This window comes from Pseudopipra pipra, chromosome 4 (assembly GCF_036250125.1).
Source record: "Pseudopipra pipra isolate bDixPip1 chromosome 4, bDixPip1.hap1, whole genome shotgun sequence".
In the NCBI taxonomy this organism is placed as follows: domain Eukaryota; kingdom Metazoa; phylum Chordata; class Aves; order Passeriformes; family Pipridae; genus Pseudopipra; species Pseudopipra pipra.
In genome coordinates this window covers 33,098,529-33,115,797 of record NC_087552.1, presented here as the reverse complement: position 1 = coordinate 33,115,797, position 17,269 = coordinate 33,098,529, and the positions used below count along the sequence as shown (strand labels likewise).

At 36.8% G+C, this 17,269-nt stretch overlaps 1 protein-coding gene across 1 annotated transcript in view; it reads left to right on the top strand.

Annotated features, from left to right (window-relative positions):
- PDGFC (platelet derived growth factor C) overlaps window positions 1-17,269 on the top strand; it is a 123,583-nt gene that overhangs the window by 63,756 nt on the left and 42,558 nt on the right. Inside the window, exon 2 of the mRNA XM_064652319.1 lies at window positions 7,248-7,443. Coding sequence (XP_064508389.1) covers window positions 7,248-7,443 — 196 coding nt within the window. The remainder of the gene's footprint in view (window positions 1-7,247; window positions 7,444-17,269) is intronic.

Here is a 17,269-nt window from a genome sequence, read left to right as displayed (position 1 = left end):
CCTTCCCAAATCTTCGTTCACGAAGCCTGGCCATGATGATCTAAGCCATATATGACTAATCAAAAATAGAAACTAAGGATCATTCTTCTCTTGAAGTATATTCCTTTATACAATAGTATTTAAATTAAAATTCGTGCATCACTAGCAGCAGGATGTGTTTTCTTCTTGCATACAAGCTATAGATGTAGAATCAGATTAGCTTCTCACTGTTTTATTCCGCGTGCATGTAGCAAGGAGACTTTTATATCCCATCTACAATCTTGTAAACATGTATGATCTTAGTTATTAATACCTTTACATTTCTGTATGGCAGTGGACCCACAAAAAGATCTTACTGGAATTAAATATAATATAGTGCTTGTGAAACTTCCACAACACTTTCTGCTGGAAATTTTATATCCTTGCCTCTCTTTATCTGCGCACCTCCAGAACAACGCATGATTATGGATTAATTTGTTAAATATCTGAATAATATTGGTTGGGGGAAGAGGCCAGAATTTTGTTTCCGTAAGTGATGCCTTTTTTGTCTGAGATGACTCGGGTCACGCAAACTAGGTGACAGAGATAGGGAGCAATCCTTGACTAGATTCTGTATGTTATGTGATAATTACTTACTGTATAATAATTTTATTAGGAAAAAAGCCTGAGACAAGAACAAATGAGAAAAGAAATATCAAAAGGACAAGCTTGACATTTGTTTTATCCATAAGAGAAAAGAAGGATGTTGCTTCTAAGAAGTTTAACTACTAATTGTCATATTCCAGAGCTCTTTGTTAACTTTTTAATAACTGGAATGTGTATTTGTTTTATGAATATGGAATGTACCAATAATCCTATCTATTTCAGGATAAAGAAAGCAGATCAGTACATAATAAAATAATTCTAGCAGGTTTATGTATTTAGTATAGATGGAACTCCTTTCATATTCAAGTCAGTGGGAGCTTTAATATTGATTCCAGTGTAGTCAAGACTTTACCTGTGGAGATTGGAATAAATGCTTATTGGAATACTCTAGAATAATTAGGTCCTTGAGCATGTGATAACACCAAAAAGTTACCTCATCTAATATTTAGCAAAAGTAATTCTTTATCTTGGCTAAAATGTAGTATTCATCTAGTTTTAAAAGCTATTGAGAAGTTCAGAATGAAGACTGCCTTCCAAAAGAGTTTGGTCTGAAAACAGATCTCAATAGAGGTTACTTTTAATGCAAGAAGATTTACTGTGCATGAAAAAAATAAACACCCAAACCCTGTTTAATTGCCATCCTCTTCTTTGAGCAAAAGCCAGAGTACTAGGCAAAGCGCTGGCAGAATACTTGAAGGTTATAAAATATAAACTTGTAAAGTAAAAGTATAAACTTATTTTTGTTTCTTGATGCAATTTGGAATCAAAAAAGATTTGTTAGTTTATGATTAGTTATGGTTATCTTCTGCAAGACGTTAAGTCACACAACTGTTTGGAAAGTTTATTAAATCTATTATTTCAGTTCCATGCTCTTTTTTTTTTTCCCTTCCTTTCTCCCAGCCTTCTTTTTCTTCCTTTTGTCCTTCCCAGTTGGGCCAGCTGCCAAAACTGAGAGTTCCTGAAGATCGATTAGAAAACTTTTGCTTTTCTGCTCACTTCATCTGTGTTCAGTCCTTCACATAATGTGAAAGGCAGAAAGACCTTTAGCCAGCAGTCAAATAGTGTATGATATTCAGTGCCTAAGGTAACAGTACAAGTTTGAATTCAAAATAGTAACTGAAGAAAAAAGGAATAGGTTAAATTGTGGGTTTTAAAACAAATTCAGTCCTCTATACATTCATCTTGAGGTGTGTAAACTAGAATTTTTTCACATGCCTTTTAAAGTGTGTGAGTTAAGTATGTGTCAGAGGGAAGAGTAATGTAAACAAGATGTGATATTTCTCCTACACGTTTCTACTTTGTTACTTTACACCCACATAATACCTTAAAAATTGTATTTGTTTACATTTGCTACTTTAGGTAACAAGTAACGGTGCAGATTAGCAGATTTCTAGTTAGAAATCGAATTTGTCATGCTGTGATGGTAGACAGATTATGTGTATATTATGTGTGTACTATGGGTATGTGCTTGTCTCTCTCTAATTTCTTTCTAATACCTGAAGAATCATGCAAGATTTCAAATAGGTAGCTATATCATAGAAACTGAAACTGAAACTATAGATAGAAACTATATCATAGAAACTGAAAATGGCTAGATCTGTCTCAAGAAATTTGTCCCAGAAAAGCTATAAACCATACTGCTTCAGAAAGCTATCTTAGGAGATACAGCAGGACAATATTAATTTTTCTTTGATGATGAAAGAATAGCCTGTGTGATTCAAAAACATTTCTTGTGGTACTTGAGGCACAATGGTTGGTAAGAACAGACTGCTTGCTAGGTAAGTTGAAAATTGATGGGATGGCCAGGCTTGAAGGCTTAGCACCTGGTTGGTGGCAGGCAGTGAGTGGATGATGAGGAGTCATGGCTTCTTTTGTCTGGGGAAGAGAAGGCTGTGAGACAGTCATAGCAGGCCACCAATTGCTTGAAGAGCAGTTTCAAGGGTGGCCAAGTTAAACTCTTCCTGGTAGAGATACAGAGTGTAAAAGCAGAACAAATCCTAAACAAATCCCAAAAAAACAAACCAACCAACAAAAAAAAAAAACCCAAACCAAAACAAACAAAAAAACCCCCACAACAGAAAAAAAATCATATTTAGAAATTACAGCTTGGGGGGATTAGATTGGACATTAGGAAAAAACATCTTACCTAGAGAGGTAGTGCAGCACTGGAACAAGTTATCCCAAGGCACTGTGGAGTTTCCATCCTTGAGGGGCGTTGAGTATTTTCTAGAAAATGCCAACCCTCAAATGGGCGGGCTGCTCTGGTGTGAGTGAGAACTGTAACGGAAGCAGGAGCTGGGACTGGGGGTCTCCAGAGGTCCCTAGAAAGTAGCATTTATGTGATTTTGAGTGCCTTTGTCCTGATAGCCATTTTATGTACAAACAATATTGAACAGAGCTATTTGTCTTCAATTTTCTGCCAATAACAGATGACTTTCCAGCTTTTCTTTTGTGCCTGGCAAAAGAGTTAAATTTCAATTGACTGTTGCATTCAGATAATTGCTAAGAAGTGCCTGGAGGCAATTGAACCAGAGACAAGATAGAAAGAGGTACCCCTGTATGCCTTGAGTTACTACTTTTGAAAATAGACTTACCACTTTTAGAAAGCCTGGTGAAAAAGGAAGAAATGGCATGTTATGTTACATTTCAAAGAATTTCTTGCACGAAGTTGCAGTTTCTGTACATATGGGGATGTTGTAAAAATTATATGGGAATGCTTTTCAATTACTTCAATTAAAAAACCCTGGTTCCTCTGAAGTTCTGTGGTAATGAGTAACTACTTACTGTCAAAGCAGAGGACTCAAACTACAGCATTGCTGTATATCTGAAAAAAAAATCTCTAATGTTAATTGGTAGATGTTTGGAGTTCAGACTTATGTTTGAATTTGGCTTTATTTTTTTTTTAAGCAGTGATAGACACGTGAGCTAATGCTGTTTCTGAAGGCCTAAAAGTTGTTTTTCATAATTTAGGGCTATAGTATGAAATGAACCAAATAATATACTAACAGTGTGAAATTAGCAGTACTCTCATCCTGTTGTGACATTACTGTAGTTTTAGCAAAAGGATTGAAAAAATTAATTTTACTGATACTATGTGACCTTTTAGGTAAATTAGCGCCGAGGCTGTTACTCCACTCGTGGTGCTCCTCTTTTCTTCTGCAGCTCCTCTTCTGTTCTGGAACTGTATGCATTTGTCTGAGTTTTACCCATGACCCTTGCTAAAATGTAGAGATTACAATGTACTAAGAAGTAGTTATTTGCTATATTTAAAAAGTGTCAGCACTGATCTTAGTGAAATGTGTTGTGCCCATGGGGGAAGAGACCTACTTTGAAGTAGGCAGGAATGAGCTTGTCTAGTCGGTGGGTTTAATTTCAGTTTACAGTGGCATTTGCTGATCTGTTTGGTGATACTGTGGTTTTTCATCTGCCTTACCACATTGGTGGAAGGGTTAGGCACTGCCGTGCTTTCAGAATGCCTGGAATCTTGTTATTTTCAGGGTCAGACTTTTCGCATTGATAGATGTATAAATCTGGTGATAGCATCTTTTACCACATCAAAGATACTGCGGCGACTCATTCTTCAACTTCAGGCTATGCTAAGCATGTGCTGTCCTTTCCTAGTAACCGTGTCATATCCCTGGGTCAACTCAAGGATTTTTCCCTTCTGGTTTGAATTGTTTCCAGGACTTTCTCCTGAGTGATCTCAGTTGCTCATCATCTGATTAAGCTTTTTACTGAAGATGCAAATACATTGTTTTGGTCCTTGTCTTGTCCCCATTTCCCTTGCGTGGTATGGTTGCCTCCTGGCTGAGGTGGTGCCTTGCTTACCTCAGTCCTTGCTCTGAAAGTGATGTTCCAGAGTTATTCAATGGTGTTTGTACAGTAATCTTTTTTTAATTTTTTTTTTTGGCAGTTGTGGGGCAGGGTGAGTGTGCGGAGGACAGTTGTTAATAGAAAGGCAGACAGTTCACAGCAGCTATGTATATAGCTTTGGAGTTATACAGCTGACCACTGTAAATCTGAGTGAGCTTGTTACTCTCTTTTAAGTGTAATTTGGACTGATTTATACCTAAAATAAAGCCAAGAATTGCAAAGTCATTCCACAAAGAACAGATACTATAGTCTCATCTTAGCTGTGTTCAGGTACTTGTGCTTTTCACACAGTCTACTAAAAAGAAATTTTCAAAGCATCCATGAACTCTGTAGAACGAGGAAAGCTTTTTAAAGTACACTGGAACAATTTATGTAGAACGGATAAAAAGGAATATTGAAGCTTAGAGAAATAACAAGCTTCATTCTCCAGCGACAGCAATTACTTGCCTTTGTAGTCATACAAAATAATTCTTTTGTAAGAGAAGAAATTCCACTGTGTGAGAGCAAATATTTGAAATGGAGCAAGTGGTGTGTGTGTGGGAATTTGATATGTTCATGTAACTGTTGTGTGCTAAAGTAAGTAGCTATTTTTCCATTACAAATGGAGAAGCTTGAAGGAACTGGAGGTGCCAATAATTTTTTTAACTAAATTTCCACATCTTTTCATTCTCTTGCCCCTTTTTATTGACTTCTCATTTGATATGCCTGGACTATTTACAGTCCCGACTTGCAGCGCTGTTGTTATCAGTGTCCTGATGATGCAAAAGAAAACACTTTTTAATATGTTGTGAAATATATCCTGGTTTGTAATCATGTTTGTGCTTTTAAAGACAAAACAGACCACTGATTACAGTGTCATCAGATACCATGCTTTGACACCATCTCTGAAATGGTGATCCTTTGAATACTTTGGAAATAGCACTCTGGTGTACTAATCTCTGGGAAAGTAATTTTTATTATTGTTGGCTCCTGTGTTTCACATGCAGCTCTCAGCTGACAGATTATACATTATAGAAAAATGCTAGTGACTCAGCTAACAAAAACCCAGTGAAGTATCTAAATTAGGAATTCTGGGTTTGTGTCTTTTTTTCTTGTTATTGTGCACTGTCCTCTCTTACTGCAGTCAGTCCTCTGCAAGGGTATGTGGACACTGGCAAGACCACACTCCATCAGTTTTATATAAGCATCCATTCTACTTAAAATTTACTAGTTTCATACCACAACTGGAAGGCACAAATCCAAAGGAATAGAAGGGAAAAGTCTGTCAGACTTTAAATTATATTTAAGTATAGATTACTTTAAAATAGCAATGCAGTTTCTGCGGCCTTCTTTTCTTGCACGACACTCATTTAGCTGTCAACCTTTACATATAGCTATAATAAGGTACAATTTCAGTGTGTATTTTCATAGTAGACTGAAGTATGTATGTCTTTTATAGCTTCAAATGAATATTACCATAATGCTGGTTATAAAAAAAAAATCAGAAAAATTATAAAGTATCTAACTGAAAAAGACAATGAATAGCTGAAAACAAAGTAATATTAACTCTGCCGTACAAACCTACAATCTTATTTTGTTACAAAAGTTATAAATAGATAACTCTGAGAATTCCAATAATTTACTGACTGAAATATCAACTTCATTGTGTACAGGTTTTTTGAAAAAGCCAAAGATAATAAGGTCACATGCTGTAGCATAAAGAAGTGGTTTTCATTCGACATGCTTATGGAAATAAATTTTGTAGTTTAGAGATTTCATCGTTGTATGTCACAAGGTTAAACTGTATCCAGATTAGATCAGTACCTTTTCTTTTTGCAGCTAAATCTCCAATATGAGCTGATTGCAGCAGCTCAATATGAATTCTTGTGAATATTGGACACTTGAGAATGAGGTTTCTTGGGTTAATGTGAAGAGAGTTGTTGTGGCTCTGAAAGGCATGGCTGCTGCTCACCAGATGAGTCCTTTCCTTGTCCTTCATTATGAATTAATAACCTGGATAGGTCTTTTCAGTAGTTTCAGTGTTACTGTGGCTTTAAAAATCAAACATAGTTGCCTTATTTCTTTTTAATTAATTTCTTGACATACTGTAAAATGTTAATTTAATTTTGCATATATTTAGTCTAACAATGCTGTGAACAATTTTGAGGAATGCCCTTGATGGTGGCTCATCTGAAAATGCCCGATTTTTTACATTGGTGATTTTCCCAAGTTTCCCAAGCATGTCCCACTTTTTTTCCTGTATGAGGACAACTTTGCTCTGATACAGCCCTCGGTCATCAGAATTTTTATCAGTTGACCCAGTAAATGTAGGACAGTCTCCATTAACAAGAGACAAATTTGTATTGTATCTTTTGTGATAGATATGAGCAGACCTCTCCTTGTACCCTTGTGTGATCTCTGTGCAATCCCGAGTAATAAAGAACTGAAACCATCAGCAGGCTGCGTGATGCAGCCCTTGGGCTGGTGGACGTGAGGAGTCCACTTATGCAGTCACATTTATTTCCACTTGAACTTCTGTTCTGCTTTCTGAACAGCAGTTGAGACTTGGGTTTGAATAACTTTTTGCCATGAAAGTAATACTTATGATCTTCAGGTGGTTTGTACTATATGGACTTTCCAAACACAGATTCTCGCAAGATGAGGAAAAGCAAACAAAACAAAAGTGTCTTTATCTGTGCATTCTATACGAACACTTTGGGAAAAGGAGAAAGAATGAGCATTAATGCGTCTGTTTTGTGTCTTTACTATAGGTGTGCAGGATCCTCACCATGAGAAGATAATTACTGTGACTACTAATGGAAGTATTCACAGCCCCAAGTTTCCACACACATACCCACGCAATACTGTACTAGTGTGGAGATTAGTAGCACTAGATGAAAATGTATGGATACAGCTTACTTTTGATGAAAGATTTGGGCTTGAGGACCCAGAAGATGACATTTGCAAGTAAGTTACTTTCCCTTTAAACTTAGGAAAATATGAAAAGAGGTTGCTGGGGAATGAAAAAAAAGCTTGAGTTTAACAGAACTGTGACATGTCTATATATTTATAAAATGCATCTTTTAAAGTATTAGTTTATGATTTTTTTTTTGCAGTTCTTGAGAAGGTTTTCATGCTTGAAAGCTCCAGGATGCCTCCATTTTTACTTCTGCATTCAGCATCTGGTACACAGATATGATACAAAAATGTGACATATTTAATCTCTCTCTCAAGTAAAAGTTTTGATATCTGGGAAAAAATTCTTGATGGAATGTTAGAATGATTAATGTCTAATATTTACAGAGAAGATTTGGATAAGCAAGTTACCTGAAGCGGAATTCAGGTTATGACAAAAAGTAATACATCCCTGTTCATGACCCCCCCACACACTACTCCACAATATTTTAATGGCCTTAAATGGTCACGTTCTCTGTTTGCTATGAAAAACAGCACTTACAGTATTGCGCTAGTTGACATTCTTCAATGGTATTGTTTTTTCCCCGACATCAGTAAGTATCTGCCAGCTCAATCACTGCCCCAGGTGTCTGTAGTACCTGTGGAACCTCTGTTTCCTTCCATGATTCTCAGATGAATCTCATTTGTACTACTCGTAGTTTGGAAAAGAAAGAACTGTGACATAACGGGCGTCAAGATAGATGTCGTTCTGAACCAAGCCATCTGGTTGATAACGTTTTGGATATTTGTGAGGCAGTAGGGGCTGACTATATACTTCCTGTGGGTGAGCGAAAGGGGAGAGGTCTTAAAATCTTATATCTTGTATCTGTTGGTCATCGCAGCAACACATTGTAAAAAAATTTGTTGTGTCAATAATGGTACACTGTCTGAACTCTTCAGTAAATTAAGCAACAGATAAAATATGTCATCTGAATTGCATATTCTCCTTTGATGTGTTCCCGGAGAGATACTTCACATAAGATTTTTCTTTAAAAGTAATTTGGTTTTGTTTGTTTTGTTTTTCTGTTTTGAGTTTTATTTTTGTGTACCTCATATACACGTGTGATTTGATTCTTGCTTTCAGTTTTTCTGATTAACTGATATTCCATTGTTTTTATATCTAGTATCAACTTTTGATAATAAATTTGAATTTTTAGAGGTTACTTTTCTATTTATTCTTAATTTGGGACCAGAAGTTTGTAACAGATGGATAATTATCTTTCTTTAGTAATTCTGAAGGGAGCAATTATCATGGGATGTCAAATAGAATTAAAATACTAAGTACTATAAACATAACTCAGATGAGTGCACTCCCTTTGCACAATAATTCTTTTCTTTAAGTGAAAACTTAGCTTGCTTTTTCTTTTCTTTGCATATGGCAGAGTGAAGTGGCAAGTGAAAGAAAATCCAGGTAGGGTGACTCATTCGTCCACTTGCAAAAAGAAAAGTAAGATAAGTCAAAATATTTTATAATATTATAACTAGAATAGTCTTGTAATTGGAGTACTTTTAAGTAATCAATGTGCTGAATACAAAAGTACTGACAAATTAAGAAACAGTAATAAGTCACTCATAATCTTCACTTGATTGTAATCTTATCATGCTAGTATTGGTGCAGGGCTGCTAGGAAGTTGTATGAATACAGTTCCTGGTATGTGCGCTTCTGAGGAAATTGGATTGGAAGACACAACCCCCTGAAAAAGACAGTTGTATTGTTGATTTCAATGAAAAGAAAAAGAAAGGTAGCTAGGTTTCCTCTGAACTTTAAATTTGGTAACAAGCTCAGTAAAGGAAGAGAAAGTGTACCTTGTTTGATGTGAAGGGAGTATAAAAAGTGACAAATTGAGGAAAAAAACTAAAACACAGATTAAATAGGTAAAATAATTCTACTCAGGTCAAGTAAGTTACCAGTTATCGGAGTATTATCTCTTTATGGCTTATGTCTTGCATCTCTTACCTCTTAGAGTTCCTAATAAAATTATTTAATCCTATTTCCAGTATTTTCTGTAGAAAAATTAAGGGTTTTTTATTGACTGGATCCTGTACTATTTATTGCTTCACTGTGTTTCTGCCATCTTGAAACACACAATTTGGTTTTGTTGCTGTGGAGTACTCAACAAAAGCAAGCTCGTATGACAAAACACGGAATGAAAATATCAGATGAAATTAAATCTATTATAACTCTATACCTTTAGTTCTGAACTATGACCGAAAGTAGGTAAAAACTGCAGCCTGGTAGCATTTCATTAGAATTTCTATGAAACAGTGTACAGTGTGTATCAGGATCTCTTTCTCTCTCTTCTGTAGTGTATGAGACAATATCATGAGTTACCTGCAGTGGTAACTGAAACAGTTTTCAGTTCCTCTACCTGTTTGTTAAGCTTCTTACTCTGGGTAATGCCAGAGCTTTCTCCATCATCACTGTTGGCTGTAGTGCCCTGCAGTGTAGCTCACAGGAGCAATGAGAGAATAGGCTGAAGTATATAAGCTTAAGATAATTAACAGTTTTTAAATCTCATAGTAGTTCAAATATTGCTCATACATTGGAGAAAGATAAAACATGAAGATATTCAGCTACATAAGGGTTTTTTGTTTAACATAGTTCTTTAACAGACATAGAATGGTAGTGGTGAATAAAATATGTCATAGATGTATCCTGAAACTATGGCAAGCTTTTCCCTGTATCTGGCTGACCTCCACACTTGGATTTCTCCAAAGCAGTTGTGGTAGTGTTCTTGGTGTTGAGCCAATCAGGTTCGCTCCTGTGAAATAACCATATTACAACAGACCGGAAAAAGAGACCTGATACGTAGCTGGAGGGAGAGGCAGTCATGACTTGAGACACCATGTGTTAGAGAGAGGGGCCAATGAGCCCCACTGGGGGCCAAGGTCCCCAGCTGCTACCTGGGCTGTGGGGGCACGGTGCAGTGTTAAAACTGGAGCGGGTGCTGTGGCCAAAGGCTGGGGGGGGAGTTTCTTCACTGTGAGTGGATGGCAGAAAGACGCCGGAGCAGCGGTGGAGGCAGCACGGAATGGCCAGAGCTAAGACTGGCTTCTGGCCAGAGGACTATACAGAGAAATTCCACAGAGCAAGAGAAGATAACCGGCAAGCAGCAACGTGGCACATAGCCAGGCTGAGAGACGCAGAGATGTCCGACGAAGAGAGAGAGAGCCAGCAACAGAGCAAAGAAAACTCAGCAGAGACTGTTTTGGGGTAAGACTGAATTACTCCCCAAAACCCTTTAGACCCGCCTTTGGAAGGAGGGGTGGGCTTCCATTTGAAGGAAGTTCCAAAATGCAGCAGCAGCTACAGAGAGGGAGAGAAGCTGAGAACTCGGAGATGTCCTGTGAGCTGGACCAGGACAGTCAGACCAAGGAATGCGGGGGAAGTGGCCTCCCCTCTGCCATGTTTGCAGCAGAGATGAAGCAAAGGAGCTCTGTTGGAACGCTTGGGGCAAAAACTGAACTGAGTGCCCCTAAACGTTCTGACTCAGGGGAACTTGACCCCCAAGGAAGGCACTTCCATGGGATGCCTCGCACCCTGTGATATGGCCATGGTACGGCGACTTTTGTCCCTGCTTTGCGGCCCACGGGAGAGACCTTTGGTTGGAGTCAAAGAGCTGAGAGGAGTGAGAAATAAAAAACCCTGCGTTGTAATGAAGATAGAGAGAGAGGTTTTCCAGCTACGACAAAATGAAACTGCTGCTTGGAAGAGAAGAGATTGTGCTGCCCTGAAAGCAATCTTCTTCTTTCCTTATAGATTTTTTATTGGAGGGAAAGGAGGGATTTGATCTATGTAAATATGTTGCTTTACCATAGGAGAAATAGTTAAGATTGTTGTATATACATGTATTATAGTATTTATTGTGTAAGTAATAAATTTTGATATAATTTCCCCATGCTGAGTTGTGCCTGTCTGAAAACTTCCCTTACATTGAGGCAAATTGTGGGGGGCTTGGAAATTGGATTTTTGGGGAGTTCAAACCACGACATCAGTTCTGACATTTCAAGCTAATCATTGAAGTCTTTTCATCTAGAACAAATATCACATTTTACAGATATATTGAGGGTCTAGTCTCCACTTCAAATATTTTCCTGAATGTGAATCAGAAGTGACCCCGCATGGCTTTTTTTTCGCTCTGTTATTGCTTACAATTCAACTTACAATACTTACTAATGATGAACATTTGCATTACAACAAATTGTATGTCTAAGACCAGCCATACTGACCCAGACTCACCTGAAACAACATTAATGTGCATGTTGTGCTAATTCTCATCAGTCTTAAGCATGATTGCTGTATTCTGTATGTTTTAGAAACAAAGTTTAAATTACAGGTTTTTTAGAATAAAATTCTGATATTTTGCCTGTATTTCACCAGGTGATTTTTATCCTGGTTTTAAAGTTATGATGTGCTTGAAATTTATGCAGATCATCTCTACATTCCTTAAAAGACAGCTAATGATTTTTTTAAAAACTGTTCTACTTCATCTGCACTTGATCCTTTCTCTGGACAAAATGTTAAAAATCTCACTGTGTCCTTTCCAAAGTGAACACAAACTCCAGTTTTCATTAAAACCAGATTCATGCATATATCTAGAAGAGATTTAGGTTATTTGGTTGATAATATGCATATATAAATCCTCTGCAATATTGCAGTAATTTCAGTCTCATACACTTCATTTGATTTCAGTTGTGACTTGCAAAAGGAAAGGTTATGAGCAAAAACATCACCCAGCAAACCAAACAAACCAAAAGGACAGATGCCACTCCTGTGTGTTTTGTGCAGTACTGTTCACATGATAGAAATTGCACTGAATTTCTAGCAAACAGAGGCATTGTGGATTTAGATTGTGTATGCTTACCCATTCTGACTAAATAGCAATGCAATTTTTCTTCTGCTGTTATGATAGCTGATATGAAAGGTCATTATTTTCATTATGCTAGTCCCTCAATGCTGTTTTAATCATAAAACCATTAGACTTCTGTGCCAGACAGCTCCTGTCATCAGGGATGTTCCATGACTCCTCTTGACCAGGAGCTGATTTTTGCTCAACTGTTTCTTGCTGTCCAAATTTGTTGCTTTCTGTAGCTGAGAACATGAAGTGATAACAGCTTTCTGATGAACTCCTCTGTGACAGGAAGACACAGATAGTGTCTTTAGTTTTCTTCCAGGAAGAACATGGATGCCACAGCTGCCCTTAAAAGGAAGTCTGATGTTGTGAGTAGGTTGTACATTGGAGCATTACAATGCAAGACTACAATAGGAAAGGAAAAGAAAAAAACCTTGCTTACATAGTAGCATGTTTCAAACTTGCTCTCTCCTTGTGCACAGAGTGGCTCTGGTTGTTCATGTTAGTAGTGGCTGCAGCTGTTCTTTCTAATCATCAGATGATTACAGTCTGTTTGACTTTTATTGCATATTATAAAACACAGAAATGTGTCACAAATCCAAAGCACAATTACTGTAGATAAGATGATAAGGATAAAATACACGAGTAAAAGAGTATGGAACTAACTAATAGTTGGATAATAAATACCATTTTACCATCATCTTCATATTAGGATAGCTACACTAATTTCCAAATCTCTTTAGTCCTCTAATAATTTAAACTATTAACAGCTGAAGTCTGTATTGTGCGTCGTTTTTTTGTTTGGGTTTTTGGGGGGAGGGGAGCTTTTAGCAGCAGCAGATGTGAATCTGTTCATTTAGCTGTATAAGTGAAGCATTAGTCTATAATGTTTTGAAAGAATTTCAAAAGCTTGTCTACTTAATATGTGTAATATGTAGAACTTTTGCCTTCAGAAAATTAGTTAAGATGAAGGCAACTGTCAGTGCTAATTTAGGTTAAAATCTATGCGCTTTTTTTATCTTTTCAAGTCAAATGCAACACTTAACTTTTAATACTGGGAATGTTCTTCCTCTGGGGGTTCTTAGTATGATGCTTTACTATTCAGAGCCACATGTATGAAATGCACTGCCTCCCTTTTTCCTAGTGTTTCTGTAAGCTACTTGCTTTCACTTCAGATGTCTTGGGACTGAGCTGTTGCCTTCCATTCACAGAACATCAAAGTTCTGTAGTAGAAACTGTAATCCAGATTGCTTTAGCAGTCATATGCATTCCTAATGAATTTATTGTTAGGAAATTGTGCATAAGAGTCAAAAAATTAAAAAGATTTGGCCAAGTCTGACAAGGCTGAAACAAGTGTATTAAAGAGGAAACATAAAGACACTATCTTTAGTTTGACTGTGAGGAAAGAAAATGTTTTCTTAGCAGTCCTTTTTTTTTTGTTTACATAAATTATGCAGTGATAAGTTATGGTAAACACAATAAAAAGACTAAAATTTCTGTGACGTAATTTTCTAAAGAAACCTTTCTGTATCGTATAAGACACAATGATTAACTTGCACCCCGTGGAACTGCCTTTCTTGTAATTACTACAAATCTGTATGTTTAGTATGTGGAGTAAAATATGGATGCATGACTGTGACTCTCCAATGCTTCAGTAAAAAGGAGGATAGACATTTTGGGTTTTTTTGGCTGCTTGTTAATTACGGAAGCACATTGCAACATCAACAGAGCACATGCATGAAAAGATAGTGTCAGCATAATTTTCTTCTAGACAGAAGAAATTCCACCCCACACCCTGATCCCCAGTGAAGAAAAAGTCTTTTTTTTTGTTTTGCCTTGAGTGCATTATAGAGTCAATGTTGATATATATGTGAAGAACATACTAATATCAAACATAGATTCGCGAAACAAATTTAACTCTCCACATAAAGTAAGTATTAATTCTGGGGTTTTTGAGGGCAACAAGTTCCTTATCAAGGTCTAGTTCTCAACAAAATTGTTTTCTGGACACAACTGATGGGCTGTCTTTAGTGTCGGACAGTGTTAAATGCTTCTCATGTACTGTGATTACAGAGGGTGAAGTTATCTCTTGAATAAGTACAAAGTTCAAGTTGGCTCTGAATAACTGGAGAAAGACCTTTAAATGAACTCTGTATTTAAAGTAGAATTGGTGCAGACAATGTTCATGTTGCTAAGTAGCTGGGCTGCTGGGATTTTAACTGCTTCCCCACACACTTCTGAAGATGAAGGGATTGCTGCTGCCACCTTTATTTGAGAATTCAGAAAACAGTAAGTTTCCAAAAATTCTAAAGCTTCAAATTGGGAAAAAAATCCCCAAAACATTCAGAACTAAAACCCACAGAATCTTCACAGCAGAGATTAGTGTTGTAGTAGGACTAATCCTTAAAGCTCTTTTCTTACAGCTGTTGCCTTAGAATTTCAGTTGTTCAATTTTAGACACCTGGGGTTTTTTTATGAGATGCTACACATATGGGCCCACTAGGCTCTGTTTAGGTGACTCTACATATCAGTGATACTAAAATGTCTCATAATTGGCTATAACTCCTTCAGCTAAAATGAAATCATATCCAAAGTTAAAATTTATTATAGCTCTGTTCTGTGAGTCAGATCCATTTGAAGAGGAATGATTCATTAATATATGGGATTATAAAAGGCCTATGAATGCTCATTCCTTAATACACAATATTTACTTTTTTCCCAACACATAAATTACTTGCTAATCATTTTTATTCAAAGTCTGAAAGGGGGACATATCACTTAAATAGTTGGAACGAGTTCTAGCATTCAAGTGCCTTAGTTTAATTCAAATACTGATAGGAAAGAATTAATATGATATAGCTGATTTAATCAGAAGTCCTTTGTATCAGTGGCACGAAGGTGACATTTTAGGAGTGGTATGTAGAAAATACCATAAAACTTGTGTTAAGGCAGCTGTTTATTTCTTCTGATGTTTGTGGAGTGCTTTTTGTTTGTTTGTTTTGATTTTTGATTGCTCAATCCATTTGCAAGATAAGTGAAAAGTGGTACCAGTACAAGAAAGGTCCAAATATTGAATGGATTTAAATAGAGTATGAGAGTGGGGATGGGAATCAAAGTTTTTAAGAAGTTAGATTGATTTAGGACCAGAGTCCTTCGATTATCTAAAAAATGTTCTTTTTTATATAAAGAAAAAAGTTTAATACTACAAAGGTTATTTTTTTCATGTGAGCTGAAATATAACAGTATTATTTCAATTTAATGAATTGCAAAAGAATCCAATAGACTTATGCTTCCTGCTTTCTTAATGTTTTGGAGAAAAAAATGAGTGGGGTCTTTTGCATCAAAAGAAATACCTCGATCTGTTTCTTTTCTATTCTGACTTCACTGAACAAAGTTGTGGGGCTTTTTTGTTTGGTTTGTTTTTATTTTTTCTCTTAAAGAAAGCTCTTTCTTTTGGATATAACATGATTCCTGAAAAAAATTACTCTTTGATTGCCAAGTAATTCAAACACTAACTCATCTTTTAGCTGGTCCCATCCTTTTGGTTTAGCTGCTGTCCACTGTTCACACTGTGGCACAGGTGTGTACTTTATCCAGTATACACATTCTTTTGGGTTCTCTATTGCTTATTAAAAGTTGCTTAATACCATTCTCATGATAAGAGTTTTGTAAATGTGGCAAAGCAGATATCACAGGCAATAAAAGAAGATAAAAACAAATCAGAAAACTGAAGAGTAGTAAGGTTATAACTGCAACACACATTTCTTAAGCTTCAGAAAGAGTAAACTGTGCTGCAGAAAGGGCTTATAGCTGCAAAATTGTATTCTCTAAGCAAATCAGAATGCAACATAAAGGGAGAGTGAGGGAGATGCTTCTCTGAGTGGAATAGGAGGACAGCATAGCACAGATGGATGTGATCAGGAGGACATACTGCACAAACTTAGAGATTGAATTCTTGTCCACCCACTTTTCCCTCCTTTATAGTAAATAGAGCATTCATTTTTATTATACGCTGTTGCTAGAGGACAGTATAATAGATACTATTTTGCAAGCAATTTGAAACCTATTTTCACAGCCCAGATGAGTGTTTGGAGAGTGATTGCTGATGAGTGGGCAGTTGACATAATCCCTTACGCCTTTTTCACACCAGAGACTACAGTCATTGACTCAAAAAACATTTTAGACTCCTTAAAATTACTTCCTGGTCCTTTCAGTCTCAAGCAAACTGTTTGAATAAAGTAAACTGTGTCCCCAGTATCAAAATATTTTTGTAAATGGTTCTAATCCTAATTTATTGCTTCTAAAATTGTTTCATGTTACTGTAGTTGGCTGTGTTTCTAGTGGTGAAGACTGAAGTTATTTTCTTTGAATGTGAGTGTGGAGCTGCTGGGTATTGCTTCTGTCTAGGGTGCTATGGGAACAGTTATTGATGGAGTTCCTCTGGTCCCACGCCACCACTTATTAAAATATAAAAGTAAATGTCTACTTTGAGGGGGCAGAAAAACGTACTGTGAGCCATCACCACCTGAGCTCAGGGACATAGACAGATTCAAAAGCCACCTGTAGTTTCTGGTGTGGCTCACTTAAGTCCTGATGTCAAAAGAAATGCAAGCTGCAGAGGCGGGCCCAGCAACATAATCTAAAGTTACCTCATGTAGTGTCTAAGTATGCCAGTTTAAACATAGCACACACTCCCTTCCTGATGTTTTCTGATTACTGAAACTCTAAGTACAGTTAAGATTACAGAATTACCGTCAGGTATATAAGCAGGATTAAACAAGAATAGCAGGCATTCCAACTATCCTGTTCCTAGACGGATAAAGTGTTTCTTCACCTGTTATGCATATTTTCTTTTTTATTTTTCTCCACTCGTCTTCTTCCTTTGCTCTCTCCCTCTCACTAGATGCCACTTGAAGTGTATCATCAACATTTTAACAAAGTATGTTACTCAGATGCAATTGTGGTTAGACTGCATTACCAGCAAA